This window comes from Sparus aurata, chromosome 11, assembly GCF_900880675.1.
Source record: "Sparus aurata chromosome 11, fSpaAur1.1, whole genome shotgun sequence".
NCBI lineage: Eukaryota > Metazoa > Chordata > Actinopteri > Spariformes > Sparidae > Sparus > Sparus aurata.
In genome coordinates, this window is record NC_044197.1 from 6,265,225 (window position 1) to 6,285,365 (window position 20,141).

General features: G+C 40.4%; 1 protein-coding gene and 1 long non-coding RNA gene across 2 annotated transcripts; one reads left to right on the forward strand and one right to left on the reverse strand.

Annotated features, from left to right (window-relative positions):
• Nucleotides 1-136: 136 nt before the first annotated feature.
• On the reverse strand, nucleotides 137-20,063 carry nme7 (NME/NM23 family member 7). The gene is made up of 12 exons (XM_030432683.1): nucleotides 19,917-20,063; nucleotides 17,300-17,401; nucleotides 15,940-16,106; nucleotides 15,039-15,149; nucleotides 13,800-13,850; nucleotides 13,398-13,605; nucleotides 13,199-13,304; nucleotides 8,606-8,670; nucleotides 8,010-8,078; nucleotides 7,493-7,594; nucleotides 781-888; nucleotides 137-276 (listed from the first exon to the last, which is right to left on the reverse strand). The coding sequence occupies exons 1-12, from the start codon at nucleotides 19,917-19,919 to the stop codon at nucleotides 244-246; spliced, it is 1,125 nt and encodes a 374-aa protein (XP_030288543.1). The 5' UTR covers nucleotides 19,920-20,063; the 3' UTR covers nucleotides 137-243.
• On the forward strand, nucleotides 4,295-8,302 carry LOC115591066 (uncharacterized). The gene is made up of 2 exons (XR_003985891.1): nucleotides 4,295-5,214; nucleotides 5,654-8,302. It is a non-coding gene; the product is annotated as an uncharacterized LOC115591066 (long non-coding RNA).
• Nucleotides 20,064-20,141: the final 78 nt, after the last annotated feature.

The following is a 20,141-nucleotide window of genomic DNA, read 5'->3' on the forward strand; positions in this document are numbered from 1 at the left end:
TTTAATGTATGAATCCAATACCAAAGTCGCTGGTCAGAGAGTGAGAGAATATCAGAGGCAATGCAGTATCCCGTGTAATAAGATGTTTAGTTGGTGTGCAAATACTTAATTCAATGTTGAAGATCAAAAACACTTGTCAGGAGTCTGCTCTTGTCACTTTATTTAATCTGCATAAGGCTGAAACAATAAACAGAAAAATGAGACTGAATTGTCAAGTCTTTGAATGTAGTTCTTCTTTTGCATTCATCCGTCCAAAATCTTGAAGAAGTACTGCACCTGTAGAGAGGAACGGAAAGTTAACATCAAAGACGGAGCCAGTCCTTCCTCATTGTGGAAGTTCAGAGTAAATTCTCCTCCTGCACAAGCCTCTTTCTTGGCCACTGCGTCCCAGTCTAGGGAAAATGGCAGCTCAGTCAGTCACAGGCTAATGTTTAACAAGGAGGCATTTGTCCAAGCCACAGATCAGGAGTTTTCCTGAACAATGACGCTCGATGGGTCAGACCCACTCCCTGCAAAACAATGGTTTTGTTTCAAATTCCTCTGCCATTCTTGTTCTCCTCAAACCCAGTTTGAGCCGAGGTTGCCCCGGCCCACAGAGCGGAGTCATGAGACTCGTCTAAAGACACGGCTTCACAGAGTCGGGGGTTTTGTTCTTGCTGAGGTGGTTAGTTATGCATGGCGCTGGGAGACAATGAGGAAACCTGTGTGTGGGATCAGAGGAGCTTCACATGACATAACGTGGGTGTTTTCTACGGTATGCGTCTGTGACGTAGCACCCACCTCCAGGACGCCGTCTTCAGGGAGGTCCGTACAGTGCACTGCGTTTTTCACTTTGTCTTTGCCATAAAGAGCGCGCAGTGTGGTCGGGCGGAGATGCCGGGCGATTTCCTGTTGAATGAAAACATCTCGTCAGTCGTCTGATTAGCAGTCGGCTCAGTGGCACGAACACGGCACACTTTCTGTCGCAAATATCAGCTTGTTTGTGGATGTCGCAGTGGCGTGTTGAAACTGAACATCCTGTACTGTTGGGTGTTACTAAGTGATTACTCAGCGACTGGACATGTGATTGTGTGGAGGAAGTGACCAAACACTCAGCACATTTTTACACATCGAATGCTCGATCACTTCCCATTTACTACCAGGCCGACCACATGATCTCTTTTCTATTTGCTGCAGCTCTAGACATATGAACTTCAATACCATTCAGTCTTTTACCCCAACAAATAACATTATTGAGACACCAAGTGCTCAATTTCTGCTTTATCTTGAGTATCTTTCTATTTTCTTTCAACATCAGACACTCCCAAGGTCAGAGCTGGGTTCTCTTGCCCTTTGCTACTCTGTGTCTCCAGGAAATGCAACCCTCCCACAGGGTCCACCATCAGGGGAGGGACATGTGAATAATTACCTCACCAAGACGACTATTAACCCTGAAGGAATGCAAGCATTATACACCATATAGCACCCCTGTCATATGTGAAACACCAGGGAAAATAAGTGAATCATGTGACATGTTGAGCAGAAAGGACCGACATCAAAGTGAACGCACTTAAATCTGGTCAGAATGAACCACCGTAGCTATGAACAAGTGAGCAGCGCGTTCACACAACACCAGCTCAGGACTGAGAAAAGAATCTGCGTGTGTTTTACGTCAGGGCAACATTTCCTATGACAACGTCCTTCTCCTCCTGTGGTTAATGAGAGCGCGACACAAAAGGCAGGAACACGTTTCAAGGTCATCGATCAGCCCAGCCTTCATCTCCAAGCCATTCATCACATCTTTGAACAAAAAACCCCCTCAAGAAAACAATTCTCCCGGTTCAATGATTCTTCAACACAACAATGATTTGACGATAAAAGAAAATCTTTATCTGGAAGGTTCGAGGGTCATGTGAACTATGGATGACCTGGGAATGTAGGGGTCAAACGAGTCTAACATTAGTTCTTTTGCTGAGGAAGTTAAAGTAGGACAATTATTAGTATTTTACTCACATATGCAATTTAGTAAACCTGGATGCCATCTGACTGGATAATTAATAACTTTATTGATATATTTAGATCTGTTTTTCAAAATGGAAGACGAAAACAGTTAGAGGGCAAAACAATTCAGTATTAAAAAACGGTTAAAGATTTATGAGCATAACTTTAAATCACTGTCAGAACACTTCAGCTGGTGGCCCCCCGGGCCATTTTAACAGCCTCTTTCAGGCCACTGGATCGTTTTATTAGAAGGTAAATTGGCCCATTCATTAACTCTGTTTGTTGCCATGCACAGAAATACTCAGCCCAGGTTGTTTGAGCAGAGAGAATCAAACTGACAACCTCTTCCTATGATTAGAACAGTGTACCTTTATAGACACAATGAGTCTTGTTCGATTGTAAAAAAGATAATAAAGGAGTAAAGTAGTATCTTTTTAAATCTCTCTGGGATCTCTGGGCTTCCAGAAACTTTGCTGAGCTGAATGGAGCCATTTTATGTTTTTTGTCGGTTGTTTTTAGACATTTTGAAACAAGTCTCCATCTTCTTCAGTTTGTTTCGGAGAATGCGGAAACTATGTTTTGCCGTGAAGTTCCAGAAATGTTTTGAGGACTACAAAACCTCACCTGACTTTCCATGAGCATGGGGGGTGATTAGATAATGAATGAATTTCCATTGTTGGGTGAAGGTTTTCCTTTAACGTACTGTAGTCTCTCCTTTTCGGGCCGGTATCAGAGAGGGATGAGGGTGAGGTGCTGAGTGTCTTGTGACAAACTGAGTCACGGTAGTCTGGTGACACAGCTTGGTGAACTGAATTCACGCTACAGGAGCAGCTCACAAAATCTGTTAGGAAAACTCAAAACTAGTTACAGTTGGCCAAACTGAAACAGAGATTTCAAACTCCATAGTCTGCCAACTGGCACAAGCATCAGTCAGGTTGCATCAGTGAAGAAGGAGGTGAACGTGAAGAAACAATAGCAGGATCCTAAAATGGCCGCTCAGTCGTGAGATCATCAGACATGTCTGTATTGTGTGTGTTTGTATCTCAGGAAACCACAGAACTATCTGAAAAGCGGCCCAGCCCAAGTGTCTCTCCAGGCCACATGAGACTAAAGCCAAAGATGGCAGAGGGGAGATTTACTCAGTGATAAAAGAATTCTTTGCTGCTCTCTGTAATTGCATTAGCTACCCATGAGCGACCTGCAGTCAAGAGTTTAATTTGATTTTAATGAGTCCCCTAGTTTGCTGGACTGGTGTTCTCATAACCGAGGCCGGCTTCTGTGGACAGTAATGTCCCGGGCAGAGTGACCCGGCGGTTACGTGAGCGACCGGCAATCCCAATGTCTCACATCTGATCCTTCGTGTCCCCACTGACTGCCCGACCCTGCTGAAGTGAGGGAGACAAAAGCTCGCTTCATATATCCAACGATCCTGCTAACTTTGCCCGAGCCACTTAAAAAAAATCCAGTAAAATCCAGTAAAGTACTAAAACGCTACTCATAACACTTTCACCAGCTTTTAGATATTAAGGCTTTTGTTCGACATTCCAGCTTAATCAAAAAAACCCAAAATGTGTTTCACCTATGTCACCTATGAAAATACACTCTGATGTAATATTGTGTGAAGCTGACATGAAAAAACATCTTTTTATCGCATGTACATTTTGAATTTGTCTACAAACGGCTCACAGAGAGTTATTATAAGAGTTAAAAGCCTAGCGGTTGAGGTCTAGGACACTTCATCTTATTATCATCGCTTTATGGCCTTGTTGGAATCTTCATACAGCCTTTAATTATTTTATTGCTAACCACTGCTACAACTACTGCTACCACCTCTTAGCACCTTGCGCCTTATGTTTACTGTACATAAAGATTGACCAGATAAAGAAATGAAAACCTAAGCCTACTGCCAAAATAAGAGCTGCAAGGATTAGTTGATGAGTCTTAATGATATCCCGTTACATTTCTGCTCCACTCAGATGCATCTTCTAAAGGTACCAGGCAGCATGGCGCTAAATTTAGCTTTGCGGTCACCGGGGTCAGCTGATATCCCTCCCCACAAAAGCATTACATGGATGGGTCAGAAATCAATGGGAAAGTTGTATTTTTAACCGGCGTGACGCAGGGAGAGCGTCCTCGCCTCGTCTAACAGGAAGCTCAGGCCTATTTGATGATCTCACACGCTCATCATATACAGTAAGACAACGTGAGGTAACACAGCAGTGGGGGGGGGGGGCACCTGTTATTTATTACGGTGCCGATTTAAAGGGGAAGCGTAAGTGTCACATACAGACTATAAGAAGATGAAACACGATGGGAGAGGGTAAAGAGCACGGGGAGGGGTCAGGACCGGCTATCAGAGAACCGCTGTGTCTGTCCACTCTGATATCAGGACACATCACAAGACTGAGCGCAATCTCGTGACTGAGAGGGAGCAGCGCGGGGCAGCCGAGGGTGTGGAGGTGTGAATACATGACGAGCCTTAATAGAAAGATATACGGCGCCTAGTCAAAGGTGTCAAGTTTCTTCTGTCACATATTTTGACGTTTCTGCTCGCCTCTGGGAGGGAATGTATCAGGTGAATTGATCTGCCGTCAGCTTTAACATGATTAACTGTATTAATTCCAGCCATTCAGCTGTATAGTCATGGGTTTACTCACACAAGACCTGTGTTGTGTATAGATTAGTCCTTAGTCAACTGAAAATAATCAATAGCCCTTAACTATTAATAAACATTCTGACCTCTTCATACTGTCCGGCCTCACACAGTTTGTCCGGGCCAGTGTGTCGGCCTGATAGTGACGTCTGGAATGTCTTTCCACGCTGCTTCTGACAAGAAAAACGTACTGTACTTTGGTACTCCGCAGAACAATGTTACATGGACACACTCGCGCCCTGTCAGCGAGTCTCGAACACGCTGATCTGGACTGCAACATTTCTTCTCTCAGACCTCAGTGCTGCTGTGACTTCCCACTTATCTTGAGGATCAAATGACTGAACTGCGCTGAAGAGTAGGAGTGCTAATGTTGAGGTTATTTGTCAGACAATACTGAGGTGAGACCGAGGTCATGGAGCGATGAAACCGCTTGACCTCGCGGTTAGTCACTGAAGTCTGAAGCAATCACAGAGCTGACAGCTGCTTTTAATGGAAGAAGAAGGCTGTGAATACATTAACCTCTGACAGGAGCCTGAGCTATGTACTGGAGAATTTACCAAGAGACACTAAGGCTGTCCAAGGTATGGATACTTTTCATTACCACGTGTTCCTGAAGTTCCTAAAAACACTTTGTGTCCCAGAGACTTTTTTTCTTTTTGCTGTGGTATCAAAATCATTGGGTTAAGTTACTTAGTCTACAAAATACTTCTGGAGCTTCACGGCAAAACAATGTTGCAGAATTCTGCTGAAGTAGACGGAAAAAACAACAGAACAAAAAAAAGGTCAAATTTCTCCACAAGCTTGTCCAGCGTAATCCAAGTCTCCAGATGCCCCGAAATTGCAAAATTGATTTGAAAATATGTTATTATATTATTATATACCCTTAGATCAAGTCTTTAGCTGCTAAGCTAATAGTGTTGGCATCCAGTCGAGGGAATAAATAACGTCTATTCAAATACATTTTTTAGGGATTATACTGGACAAACTGTTTGGAGTAATTTTGTTTCTTTTTTTTTCCAGTTGTTTTTTTTCTCCATCTACTTCTACCACGCTGTGTTGCTGTGAAGCTCCAGAAATGTTTCTGTGGACTATGAAACTTGAGTGACTATAATGACTGAACTTAGATTTTTGGGTGAACTTCTCCTTTAACTTCAGAGCTGGAGTTTTCCATGGCAACAGGATGCTATTCCTCTTTATTCTAGCATTTGGTAGTACAAAATAAGTAAGTTAGTTGGCTATAAATAACCATAATAATATTTACAATATAACAACAGTTTCTGGGTAATTCTTCACAAGCTCGTTATAATTTGTTTGAAATATATTGTTAAAATAAACAAATGCTATTGAGAACATTCTGCACACAGGCCCTTTAAGTGTTCTAAGTAATAAAACCAAACCAGGGGCAGATCGGGGGAGGGTAACTAATAAACCAACACAGGGCGGTTGCAAAGGCTTAATTATTTTGGCATCAATGAGCAGTTGCAGGGTGGAGAGTCACGTGACCTGGAAATCATTATCTAATTAAGTAACCCTTTCCCTGCTATGTGGCTGCACTGTCAGTGCCTTTGTGACAGTGGCCTGCGAGGCCTGATGGATAAGAACAGAAAGCACAGCACACAAATACATGAGTTAAACTAGAATGTCACTACGTGGAGCGCATACGTCTGCAAACGGCCCAACGGTCCACTTCAATACAATCAAGCCTAATCTAATATCCTATTTGTTGCCGTATAGTGGATAAAAAAAAAAGACTCCCCTCTGTGAAAAACTCATTTAAATCAGCTAGATCTGGATTTTACCAAATTGAACTCACTCACAGATACCAGCCACCTTAATACGCCTCATTCTTTCCGCCAAGATCCATGCATTATTTATAAGACGGTAATGAAAAAGTTGGAAAACGCCCTGTCTGGCAATGTTAAAGAAAATGAGAAAAAACTGTAGCGGAGTCGTGCAGGTGTGTTCTCCCTCGTCTCTCTGGTAGCTGAACAGTGATTGGGGGCAGAGCGTCTTATCATTAGATTTCACAGCACGCACTGGCACAGCCCTGCAGCACTGCTTCCACAGCACCGACCAACACACACATGCACACACACAGACAAGTTTATTTCACGGGCCAACTCTTTTATCTTATCAGATAAGCCATAAACTCTTTACAATGTGCACTCAGCAAAGACTAAAACAACACTCACTGATTCATCACCCGTTTGTTTCTGTCTGATTCAAAACCAACAGGTGCGTATTACTTTTCATTCAACTTCGAAACAATCGGAGCTTGAAACTCAGATTCATGTTAAAATATTTGGGCTCCTCGCTCATCTGGCCTCCAGCTGCCAGGTTTAACGACTGAGCAGATGTGTCCCAGACTGAGATCACATACTAAAAACTGAACGCAGAAGATTCAGCCAGACTTGCGTAGGGTACAAGATGGAGAGTGTCTCATAACTGGCTGCACTGGCTCCACATTCACACACGACTGAAGACCAAAGAAGCCGAACACTGCTGACGCTTTTTAAGGCTCAGTAGAAGCAGAAATTGTGTATTTTTTACAGTCATGGACTAAATATTACAGACTATTTAACAAAATGAAGGTTGGATTTATTGCGGGACTGCTGTATTGAGGCGGCACTGGTTTTAGCAACATGCACTGGAAACTGTCGAGATCTGTCAATATGTTTTCTGTTGCTTGTTGCATTTGAAAACCTCAGTTCTAAAGGAGGATGATGGACAGAAAATCATTTACAGACGATGTGGATTTTCACCACATTCAACTGAACATCTGACATTTCACTGTTCAGACAGGCGTCTAGTATAGAATATAATGAGGAAGTAAATAACATTTAATACAATTTGACTCACTGGATCGGCAGGCCCGCAGAACTCCCTGAATGACTGCGGTGTGTTGCTGCCGTGGATCTCCAGGACCATGCAGGGTCCAGAACACAGCTCGGTCACCATACTCTGCAGGGAGAGAGTCGGGTCATAACCATCAATAACAAATGATTCATTTGTAGTTTATTCGACTTGAGTTGATAGTTATGTCACCGATAGTAAACAGTGAAATGGTTACCAGATAATTTATTAAGCAGTTGTTTGTCACATCTGATGTTTATAATACTTTGTAAATGGTTAATAAATACTATAAATACCAAAAACTATACTATACTGTAACACATTTGTAATCAAATTAAAGAATTAAAGTAATAATAATAATGTGCATCGACTCAACTACAATCAACTAAATCTGAGAGATTTTTTCGTTCCTCAGAGAAAAGCTCAGACAGTGTTTGTTATTGAATCATCAAAAGTAACAACTCACTGAACTGTGATGCAGGTACTTGGAATGGTGGCACAACAGTGTAGTGTTTATACTCACAGGATATTCTATGACGACACCTTTGTAAACTTCATAGAATTCTTCTGCATTTGCCCGGTCCACGTTGAACTGTGAAAAACAAAAACATTACTCATAAAAAACAGGTGCAAAAATGACTTTGTGTATATATCTGGGTATGTGTGCGTGCTTTGAATCGTGACAAAAGGTATATAATCCAAAAAGACCTTCAGTAATTTCCGTGAAAAATGACAGATGGTTTTCTCTTTAAGGCACTGCATGAATTGTTAATATGCTCTTTTTCTATTATTACCATTAAAGCGCGCTTGCATGTGTCCACAGTCACAAAACCCTGATTGATTTATTTTTGGCCTTCGGCCCAGAATGTGCATCACATCTGATGAGGCAAAACGAATGGACAGTGAGAGGTCACTGTCTGCAGCAGTGACGCTGGGGTCAATTATGAGGTCAGGTTGTATCACAGAAAGTCAATACAGTGCGTGTATTGACTACATGAGTATAGCTTAGATAAATGGGCATATTAGCCAAAAACTCATATTTTCATTTGACTAGTTTACATCAGCACAGAGAAACAATTGCAACTAAAGCACATGCATAATTATTTGTTAAACGTTTACCATCTGAAGAGCTGAGATTTCAAATCCGGCGTCAGATATGGAGTTCAGGATCTTCCCAGTCAGACCTGCAGACACATCAAAGCTGTTCATATCTATGAGCTTTTATGATGCGAATTACACAGACTGACAAGGAAGGTGTTCAGTGAGTCAATAAACTCTTCAACGAGATCCTAACCGAAGGTTTCCACAACAGCAGTCGCAATCAATTTAAAGATACCCTCAACACAAAAGTCGTCGAATGTCTTGGTGTCTGACATTTTTTCTTCAGAAAAAGTATGATTACAACATCTAAGTTCACAATGATGACATTTTTATGGAAACAAATATTTCTTGAAAATAAAATTACAAAATACATATCATACAAAATAAAAAAGTCACCTAGCTAGCATTAGCAACATTGGCATTAGAGAACATTAGCCATGTAAATGCTAGCAAAATGTTAGCAACGTTAACATTTTCTGGTCCGAACTACAGCGGTGTTGTAACCTGAATGCAAAGGAAGGGGAGATGGAGTGTCACATTTAGTAACTGAATGTTATCAATAATTTATTCAAAATCCTTAAAATGGCACATATTCCTTCTAATTGGTTAAAAATGTATACATATCTGAATATTTTTTCACTGCTCGACATACAGTATCACCTACTTCACTGTAAAATCCATCTTTCGGTGTGTGCACTAGAGGCTTCAAGTTTCCACATCACACTTGTGTTTGCTGAGTGTTATTAGCTATTTGTGATGTCACAAATCGTCCTCATAGGCCTGCCCCTTAAAATTAGATATTCGGTGAGCACAGAGAAAATTTCCCCTTTAGTACATTACTGTGAAATAAGCCTTCTGGTGTCGAACTCTGCACAAACATCATTCTACACAGTGAAGCTCAAACGTTTAACCGTAGGAACAGGACGAAAACACATTTATCACTGGAGGGGAACATTAAGTGAAATAGTTCCTATCACAGGATGAAGCTAATGACATCACTCTTGTTTATGTAACGTGACTTATCATTAGTGACTGTGCTATGAAGCCATCATAATGCCCCATTCAGATATAAATCTTGTCTTCTGTTGCAATAACCTCAGACTGTAGTGTCTCCTCTGGACAAAGATTGTCTTACAGATGTCCTGTGTTTTAGATTAAAGGACACGTTCTTGTTTTCGCCCACACAGTCAACACTTTAGACAGATAGATACAGAGCTGTGCCTCCTGTCACTGCCGTACGTTAGAGTAAAAATGGTAGAACCACGGTGACGAAGGTGCACCAGTGACAGTGAAGGTCAGACGGCTGCAGACACATAATTGAAAGACGGCGCCAGTCTCATAATCTCAGTCTGACATCCTGATAAATAAGTAGGCTGTGTACTCGTCAGGCAGGCTAGCAGGTGTCTACATTTTCCATTAGTCCTGCTGTGCATAATCATGACTTCCCGTCTGGACCAGGTGCTACCGCCGGCAGTGATCGGTTTCGCTTTTATTCGTGTAATGGTTTGGTCACGGTCCACTTATATGTGTGTGTTAGGTAAGTAACCACCTCCCCAGCCTGCCGAGGATAGGTAGGCACACTCTCAGTGCAGCTCCCAAAACAGCTGGTGCTGTTGCTAGGAGATCCTATTCTGGGTGCCTGGCAACAGAAGCTTCTCTATTCCAGTCATGTCTGAGTACGCTTTCAGTCACAACATTGCCGCTGTGATTGGCTGCGGCCTGTACACGTAGCCGTAGCGTAATTTGTCCAGTTAAGTGGTCTTCAAAGGTGATCTAATCAAGCTTTTTGGTACCATTTGTCTTTGAACAGACTGACAATCCCAGTCTGGGCTCAGCCGGCCAATCCCCTAACACTGGGTTCTATTTTTGGCTCAGACCAGAGGTGTCACCTGACAGTCAATGTGCTCACACATCAAAACACTGGCAGACACATAATTTGAATAATTTAGGACCTTTTTTAACCATGATTCCCAATTCTTGCGATTAAGCAAAATAACACAAAAAACATAAGCCAGAAATTAATCTCATGAGCTCAGTTTTTGCTTTTCCTACAACCTCTGGAGACTTTCCAAAACACTTTTATGATAAAACTGACAAAAATGAACACCAAGTCTGGTAGATGAATGCCAGACCAGTCAACTAATTAGTGCAGTGACAAGAACTTGCTGCCTCTGAAAATATCCTGCGACTTGTGAAAGACGGTATAATTGCAGCATTTTCCTAAACAACTGAGGTAATCGTGTAATCCAAGTCTACAGTCACCAAGATCCCAAACTGAAAAGACGTGATTTACACCTTTTTTTTAAAGCTTAAATCTCTGCTGTAGCTGCTAATAAGCATTAGCATACGCCTCATCTGAAGTGTGTGCACAAGCTCTCCTGTGTGTCAAACAGGTAATTGAAGGGCTTAAAGAGACTTGCCTACGCTTGACACGCTGTATGGGGCTATTTCATGTTATTTTGTTTGTTGATTTTTTTTTTTTTTAGTAGTTCCCATCTACTTCAGATGTTTTGGAGAATGCTGCAACGCTGTTTTGCTGTTAAGCTCTAGAAATGTTTTGTGGACTACAAAACTTCACCTGACTTCTTATCGACTCGAGGATAAGTTGTCACTGACTGAACTTCCATTTTTGGGTGCACTTGAATGAATCTGCAAAGATCATGGTCTTAGTGAGCAAAGGAACGCATACTGTAGACAGCGCTGCCTGCTTGAAATTATTTCTGTTGCAAGCAAATACTTATTTAGCTGCCAGAGACCACAATGAGCCTAGAAATATTTGTGGGCTGGACATTGTGCGGTTACACTGACTCCTCCTCAGACACAGTGAACAGTAGAAAAGCTTGAATATGATGTACTTTTCCATCAGGAAGAGAGCATACATAATTAAAAGCTCAACAATGAAGTGCCGTAACCTGTTTGTTTGTTTGTTTAATCAAACGGTTGTTGTGGCTGTATGATTGAACAAACAGGTTACAGCTCAGACACCACCTGTGTACTGTAGATAATAAAATGATAACCGTCATAATTCACACTACTCAAACACCCATCCAAGTAATTACCTCCATTTTTTTTTTTTTTTAATGTTTATTCTCTCATAGAAATTTCTCACGCTGAACAGTTGAACTTGTCAGAGCAAGAAAACCACTAAACCACACATTTTTTGATGCTGTCATTCCAGTGAGGTGTGGCAGAAAGTCACACCTTCGAGGAGCACACACAGCGCCAGAGTCTGAACACAGCTTGATACCAAACGGACATTATTATGTTTTATAAAGTCAAAGTGTCCCGCCATGGAAAAGGTCTACACAGTGGGAATAAAACCACCTTAAACAAATGAATTCTATTTATGGTGTCTTTGCTGCTGGGTCTGTTTTGAATTATGTTGCTTCCTCTCTGGTATTCCTTTTGAATAAACATTGCAAGCAGTGATGTTCATCTCCCGATCAAACTGTCGCTTCAGCTCGCTTTGTGCTCAGGTTGTTCTCATCTGATTTTGAGAACAGTTCCATGATGTTGTGGATGTTGTGTGTGCAAATGCTAGTTGATGCTAAATAAGTATGCAACGGATGCAGAAAGCAAAAAAGGGAAAAGAAAAGACAAAGAGCATATAAATATTCATGGAAACTATATAAAAAACTGCTCCAAATTAGATATCAAACAAACTAGCATTGAGGATAAATCCTCAAATCAGAAATGAAGACTAAATTAATACATGTATGGGACCACAGTGAATTGCCTTTGGAATAATCTGTCCAAAACAACCGGTCCAGGTCTTTCCTCCCTAGTCAACAACTTTCTGTGTGCATACTTGAGCCCTGTCCGGAGGATTTCACATTTCACAGGTCAGAGCTCTAGTGGCATGCTCCATGAACAGGGATCAGGGGCGGGCAGGGATTTAGAAAAAATCCAAAGGCAAATTCAGTAACCATGTAGTGGCCTCTGTGTGACACAAACACGTTCAACAGCCAACGGTGGATGGGGAAAAATAAGTGTACTGGATGTATTAAAAGATAAGTTCACACAAAAAAGAAAATTCAGTCATTATCTACTCACCCTGATGCAGATAGAAAGTCGAGTATTTTTCTTTGCCTGCAAAAACATTTTTGGTGCTTCACAGCAAAACCTCTTCTTAAAAAACTGAAGTAGATGGGGACTTGTTTAAAAATATAAGAAAACAAAATGGCTCCATACAGCTTGTCCAGCATAATCCTAGTCTTGGGAAGCCCAAAGATTCAAAATTTCTTTGGAAAATACAGTATTTATACATTTTTTTAGCTGAAATCTTCACTGTGGCTACGAAGCAACTCTGAAGTGTCTGAAGACGGTGCATGTACTTGACCTCATGTTAAGGGTGTAACATCTTTTTAAATCTACTTCATTTGTTTAGGAGAATGCTACAACACTTTTTTTCTGTGAGGCTCCAGAAGTGATTTGGGGACGAGGAAACTTCCCCTTAATTTTCACTGGCACGAGGGAGAGTAGATAATGACTGAATTTTCAATTCAGAGTGAACCTGTCCTTCAATAGACAGACAGCTACAGACACAACAATAGATTAATTGATTATATAAGTGTTGGCTTCAAACAGATGGACATACTACATGTTCCCTACCTTCTGATACGGCATGAGGTTTGATGATGCAGCATGTGCAGTCTGTGTAGATGGCTGTATTCGAGGGACCGATGCCAATTGTGGAAGGGAAAAAAAATTCAAGTTCCTAATAAAACAAACAGAGTGAAAACAGCTTTCACAGAGTGCATGGACATATATGAACATGATTCTAGCTTACAGGCTAGCTTCACATCCTTACTCTTGCTGCTGCAGCAAGTGAGTCAGAGCCATGTCCGACATTTTTGATGCCATCTGTTCCAAACTGGGCACGGACACTCTGCGGTGCCTCCTTCCGCGCCACAGCAGAGTCTGCAGGTCCCAGGAGCCTCCTCCAGATAGACATGGCCTCATCACCCATCAGCTCCATGGCAACCACAGGGCCCGAGGACACAAACTGCACCAGGTTACTGCGAAATGGAGCAGCGGCGGAATAACTCACTCATATTAGGGAGACTTCCTACCAGCAGTAGGTCAGCTGTGTTAACTATGTTTTAAATGTCACTACAACGTCATTAGCATTATTGTCACAGGTTCTGTTAATGATATGTTCTCTGCCGGCTCACACCTGCTCAAAACTGGCAAATCATTTACAGGCACTCACTTGAAGAACGGCTTTGACTGATGTTCCACATAAAAGTCTGCTGCTTGGCTCCTGTAATGTAAGAAAACCATAAACCGCGGAGTTAATGAGTGGCTACATTATCTTCGATGTGAACTCAATGTACAACCGACAAAGTCATTTACAGAGGTCAATAATATCTCAAGAAAGAAGAAAATTGTTATTTGATTTGAAAGATTTTAGCTTCTGAACTGTTAAGGGATGGATGGTTCTGATGGGATTGTGTTGACACTTAATAACCTTTTAGCAATGCTTATGATTAATAACTTATCAATTAATCACAGTCAAGACTTTAACCGGTCGAAAATGTATTTACCAACAATCAAGGATGGGCCCAAAAAGTATCTTATCACACAAATTAGAGATACTTGCTTATCAAATATATCAAAATCAAATACAAGACACTGGACTGAGAAAATGTATTTAAAGGTGCGGTATGTAGTTTAAAACATTCAAAACCTAAATTAACATGCATTACCAACAATATGTGAAGAAGAGACAACTTGATATATTGTCTACATCTGTGTACTGTGTTGCAGAGTTACTCCTCTGGTGCTATGAGCTCACAGTCCGAACTGCTAGCAGCACGGCTAACTGAGGTAAAAAACTAACGGCAGCTGAAGTTAGCAGCAGTCTGTGGTTACTGTGTAACTTGTACTTGTGCTGCCCCCTATCTGTTTGGAGTATGAATTCAATAGGTGGCCAATTCTTGCATAATATTTTTTTACTGCGCCCTTATTCAATCAAGTAATGAAATACATGTGATAACTTGACTAAACAAAGTAAACACAAAAGAAAACGCAACACTAGAACACTAACCCTGACCTCAGTATCTTATTTTCAAAAGATCTTTTAATACACACTACAACAAGTAAAAGTCTGGCATTCAAGTAAATACAATTACAGGAGCATTTTATCAGCGAGGTATAATTAGCATCAAATGAAAAATGTGCTCACAGTCATTGCTTCATCTGATACTGCGATGGTTTGATAATATCATTGCACCATGAATGAGCTCCTGATAAAAGTGTTAATTAAATGCCAAACCTGTCTGCCACTTGGCTCACCATATGCTCCCAATGTGTGTGACAAAGCACAGCCATCCATCTGTTGGTGTGACGACACTGGCACCAAACGCCCTGTGTCTCCCTCTTGCACTGGAGTTTGTCTGATGCATTACCACAGTATGTTCAGTATGTCACATTGAGGCTTTGACCTTACCATGTAAGCTTTGTCATTTTGGCTTTGGTCACAATCAGGTTGGAGGCGTAGATCGATTCAAGGACATCTCCGATCTTGGTAACGACGTCTGGCTTTATAAAAGCAAGAGTTCTGGAAAAATGGAGAGAAAGACAGACAGATAAGACAATAAAAGGAAACTCACACTATCACACTTACAATAATGAACGTATTCAGATGTGTTTTATCACATGCAAGGCTCAGTATTAGTAGCTTAATGTGTACTGGGTACTGCAGCAAGTAAATTGTGTCCACAGCACAGAGAAAAAGCCAAACGTTGGTGTGCCTGATCAGTTTAGTTTTCTTACCGCTCAAATACTGCCTGATTTGGATCATTTGTTTATATTAGTTATTTAGTTGTTGGCTAATTTCTTTAAAGAGGCTCTGTAGAACTTTTGTGTTGTGCTGGAACCTGGTCGTTAGTTGATGTTAGTGGACTCCATTTCTCATCTAACGTTAGCTACCGTGGCTCTCCATTAACAGACAAGATGTCATGCCGTGGAGGAGAATCCAACCTGAGTCCTCACAAAGAAATCCACATGATGATTAAAACATGTTAATTACTACGAATTGTAACATAATTGTTTAACTTTGAAATGTTTTGGGCGAAAAACTAATGTTTTTGTGCATGTATTGTGTTTGCATCACTTCCAAAGATAAATATATCATAAATAAATACACTTATAATAAAATCATAAAGTAGTCTTCATCAATTCAGTCAAACACACACAGTCAAAGTCATATTGCTGCTTTTATGATATAAGATCATGTTTTAAATGATGAAAACAAATGCAGATGACAGTGTTAAAATAAATATCAAGAGCCACAGCTGTGAGGTGTGTAACTGAAGAGAAACATGCAAAGACAAGTCGCACAACCATACCGTTCTTTTTTGCTGCCCAGTTTGTTCGCTGTGTACTGATCTCCATAGTCGATCAGATTGAGCTGTCGTGAGAACACGTTCACTCGATTCCCGACGAACAGGTCCTCTGGATGGAGGTGGTCATATTTGGTCCGTCTCAAAAATATTCGCTGGTTTTTCACATCAAACTGACAATAAAAACAAAGTTTGTAGTTTGTTGTTGACGTTAGTGGTTCATGATTACCATTAAAAATACCTCAGAGTACACAACCAGAGACAATTTTTGCAGATACTCTTACTGTAGCACTTGAGAATTAAAAAAACATTTACAGTTTGATTTTATTTAACATTAATGAAAACAATAAATACACCATATGCACAATTTTTCACAAATTCTTTAACGCTCATCTCCATTGTGGTCCTTCACTGAAGGGGCTACAGGGATAGTTATCAGCAAATGACTTACTTGACATGCATACAACAACACTAAGTTCTACTAGACAGAGACACTATGTACGACGCTTGAGGGGAGAAATTAGATTAGAACAATAAATACTCAAATGGGTGGATCCTGCCACAACAAATCTCAGCAGTATATGAGATCATAAATTATTCTAACCTGTCCCTACACTATTTTATTACAGCAGTTTTGAACCTGCCCACTCCTTCAATTTCATCATGACTTTGGGAAGCTTATTCCAACAGCTGCTGAGTACACAAAGGTTGTTGTGCCAGCAAGTGTTTGAAATCTGTTGGGGACAAAGTCAGTTGAGCTCCTCCTAGTGGTATAACTGTATGAGTTCCCAAGAAGGCAAAAATAATTAGTAAGATAAAATCTTCAGTACCACACATAATTTAACCTGGTCCACACACCCTGTTTTGTACCCTCTGCCAATTAGCTCTCCCAAAGCGAGAGGAATCCAATTCTAACAAGATTGTTCTGTGACGGCTGAGGTTTATTTTTACTCGCCTTTGAAATACCATCAGACCAAGGACAACAAGCACAGTCAAGGTGACACTGAATTAGAACACCCGTCAGTGTTTTCAAGGCCCCAAAGTCCAAATATGCTGATATCTGAGATCTGTCAGAAAACACATCCTATGTCTGACCTTTGGAAATATCTTCAAAGCCATGTCCAAAGCCAGATTTCTCTTCTATTGTAGCATCATTAACTGTGAGTATAAAGCCATCAGACTTCTTTAAACTACATCTAGAACTGCATAAAATTATGTCAAAATTCCCTCTGCATTTAATTAATGTCACTTAGAATCATTGGACATAAAAATACAAAAACAGAATAAACATCTTGCCCAAGAAGTCTCCTTTAAACTTAAATGTTTGAGACCTAAACAAACTTGAAAAGCAGCAATAAATACTTACCATTTCCACTGAGCCATCTTTGGGGTAGTAGAACAGTTGGTAGCGCCGCAGGAGAGCCGCCGTAGGGTCATACCACTCAGTAAGAAAGGCGTAACGATGATCCTGATTATGTCAACAAACAAATTAAATCAAAGGAGTCAATCTGAGTTCATAAGGAAGTATGAGGAATGATACTGTTACAATTTATATCTTTGCTGTCAAGTATGTGGGTAGGTCTTGGTCCCAAGAGTGAAATGTTTTTACAGTACTCCTAAATGAGAAAAGGAAAACCACTGATAAGTATGAGACTAAATTGTTCAACTTAAAATAGCAGTGCTGAGCTTCATGTTTCTTGCAGTACACTTATCAGTCCAGTAACAGAGGTTTTGCTTGTTTTAGCCCATTAACTACACCTCACATAAACTTCATATCAACAACGACTATCTCTCATCGCATGCTTTAGTGTTTTCCGATTTCTGAATCTGCCTACTTTCTTGTTAGTCTGGTTCTGACTATTACAGCGACCTTAAAGAAACTTTAAATGTGCTTGAACCACAAGAAATTTGGACTCATTTAACGGTACAGTTCTCAAGCTAATTAAAGGAGAATTTAGCTATCATAACATTATAGTATTTTCTTTTATAGTATTTCAACTATAGTACAAAATATTATCCTTCAGATGTCAGCGGATAAATTCTGTTCAGGATGGCTCTGACTACCACCATGACAAATTTAGGGTATTTTTACAGTACAGTTCTAAAGAAAATTAAAGGGATAGTCAGCTCAAAACACATTATAAAATCAATTTTTCTCTTGACAGATTTAACATTATTATACTGTAAAAAGTAAATAGAAACATAAAAGTACAGAATTTGTGGAGAATTAGCCAAGTTAAGAGTTAACACTGAACTATTCAGAGAAAACAAGTGTACTTTAAAGCAATTTCATGTGTCTTTTTCCCAAAAATGTTAAACTAGTTATCATCAATTTCCATACCATGTTTTACCTTGAAAACAGTAAACCAACACAGCTCTATTTTGGATTGCCAAGCCTACGAATGTTTAACTTAATTTCAAGCATCCAAAGCTCCAATATGATTAATTAAGGACCTGAGTTTAGTCATGTAGCAGACAGTGGTAGGTAGGTTTTCCATATTTTGAAAGTCCCTGTTTGTACAAACTCAAGATACACGGTGTATTGTTAGCATGGCAGCTACTTTAAAAGCAACGAAGTGGCATTAAATGACAAGTGCTAACAATTAAGACTGACTTGGAATGAACTAAAATCAACATTTAAGTGATGACAGGTTGGATTTTTCTCATCTTATCCACCAAAAATGATGAGGAATTCAAAAGGCAGTGAACACTATAAATACAAATGATTGCCTTGGCTTAATCGATCAGATTGGCTTACAAATTTAAATTAAGATTACTGAAGTGTTAGTCCTTTGTTAGCACTGTCACCTCGTAGTACCAGAAGCCTGTGTTTGACTTCCAGAACTGTCTGTGCAGGCGTCCAGTTTCCTCCCACAGTCTTTAAGTCATGCAAGTCAGGCGGATGGAAGACTTTATCAGCCCCTTATCGTGTATGTGTGCGTGTGTGTATGTGTGTGTTCCTCTCTGTAAAGTACAACATGTCCAAGGTGTTTCCTTATCTTCTGCCCATTGTTAACTTGAAAAAGCTCCAGCCCCTGTGACCCTGAATGAGCAGGCAAAGAAAATAAACCACCTCTATCTCCTGCTTTACAGGAACATGGGTGCAAAATAAACTCATAGATAGTCGTGGATGAAATATTCTTAAAAAAACATATCATCTTGACATTAACTGTAAGGCAAAGCACATGCAGATTCCCAACACTGACCTTGAGGGCATTTCGGATGTTAAACCTTATTCAGCACTCCCACAAAACAGGAAAGTCAATGTTAATGTATATTGAGAGCAGTGCTCCAGATTCAGCCTCTTGCTTGAGAGCAAAACAGGTGCTTAATGCCACGTTATCGCCTCTTTCACCACAGCGACCTACTATTCTTGTTTACCTAAACAAGTCAACAAGCTAACGTGCAGGCTGATGAGACATTTAGCTTCCTTCATACTCGCTACATTATAAATGTAGCTCCGGCTATTGAATACCTAACCTCAGTTTGTGCTACTTTATTAGCACCAACTGTGCCTATAAGCCACCCAATTTACCATGTCATACTTCACACAGCATGGAAATCATTTTACAACGATTAAACTCGTTACTCTGATGAACCGCTAAGCTAATGTATGAACTTTTACTTAGCAATCACAACGCTAACGTTTTAACTTTGGCTAACGTTAGTTAGTCAATACTCAAGTAATTGCTAAACGTTAGTTACCACCTAGTAATGTTATTGTAATGCTGGTTTTAATTTATAAACTAATGATACTCCAGAATGCACACATTAGATGATAAAATACTTTATTCAGCCTAATGTTGTTGGTTAACGGAAACGCTACTTGGCAACGTTAATTGTTATGATGTGTGTGCTATGCTAACATTAGCAAACAATGATCCATGTCACTCTGTTCACGCGACACAGTTTAATGGTTGTGAGTCCCTGACAAAAGAAATTAGTTCGCGTCAATATTATCGAACAGGGACACTTTAACTTACCATTTCGGACAACTGAACTGAGTCTACATGTCCCAGAACTGTTTTCAGCTAGCAAACGTTAGCTATCCCGGGCTGAGTTTCGTTTCTATAGTAACTGTCGTGACAAGCCATGGTGCGTTCAGGTGCATTTACCTGGTGATGTACATGTGAGTTGTCCCCCAAGCAAACGAAGTTCCACCGATTCGAGCTTTACTAGTGAAGACTAATGACTTCAACATACAATAT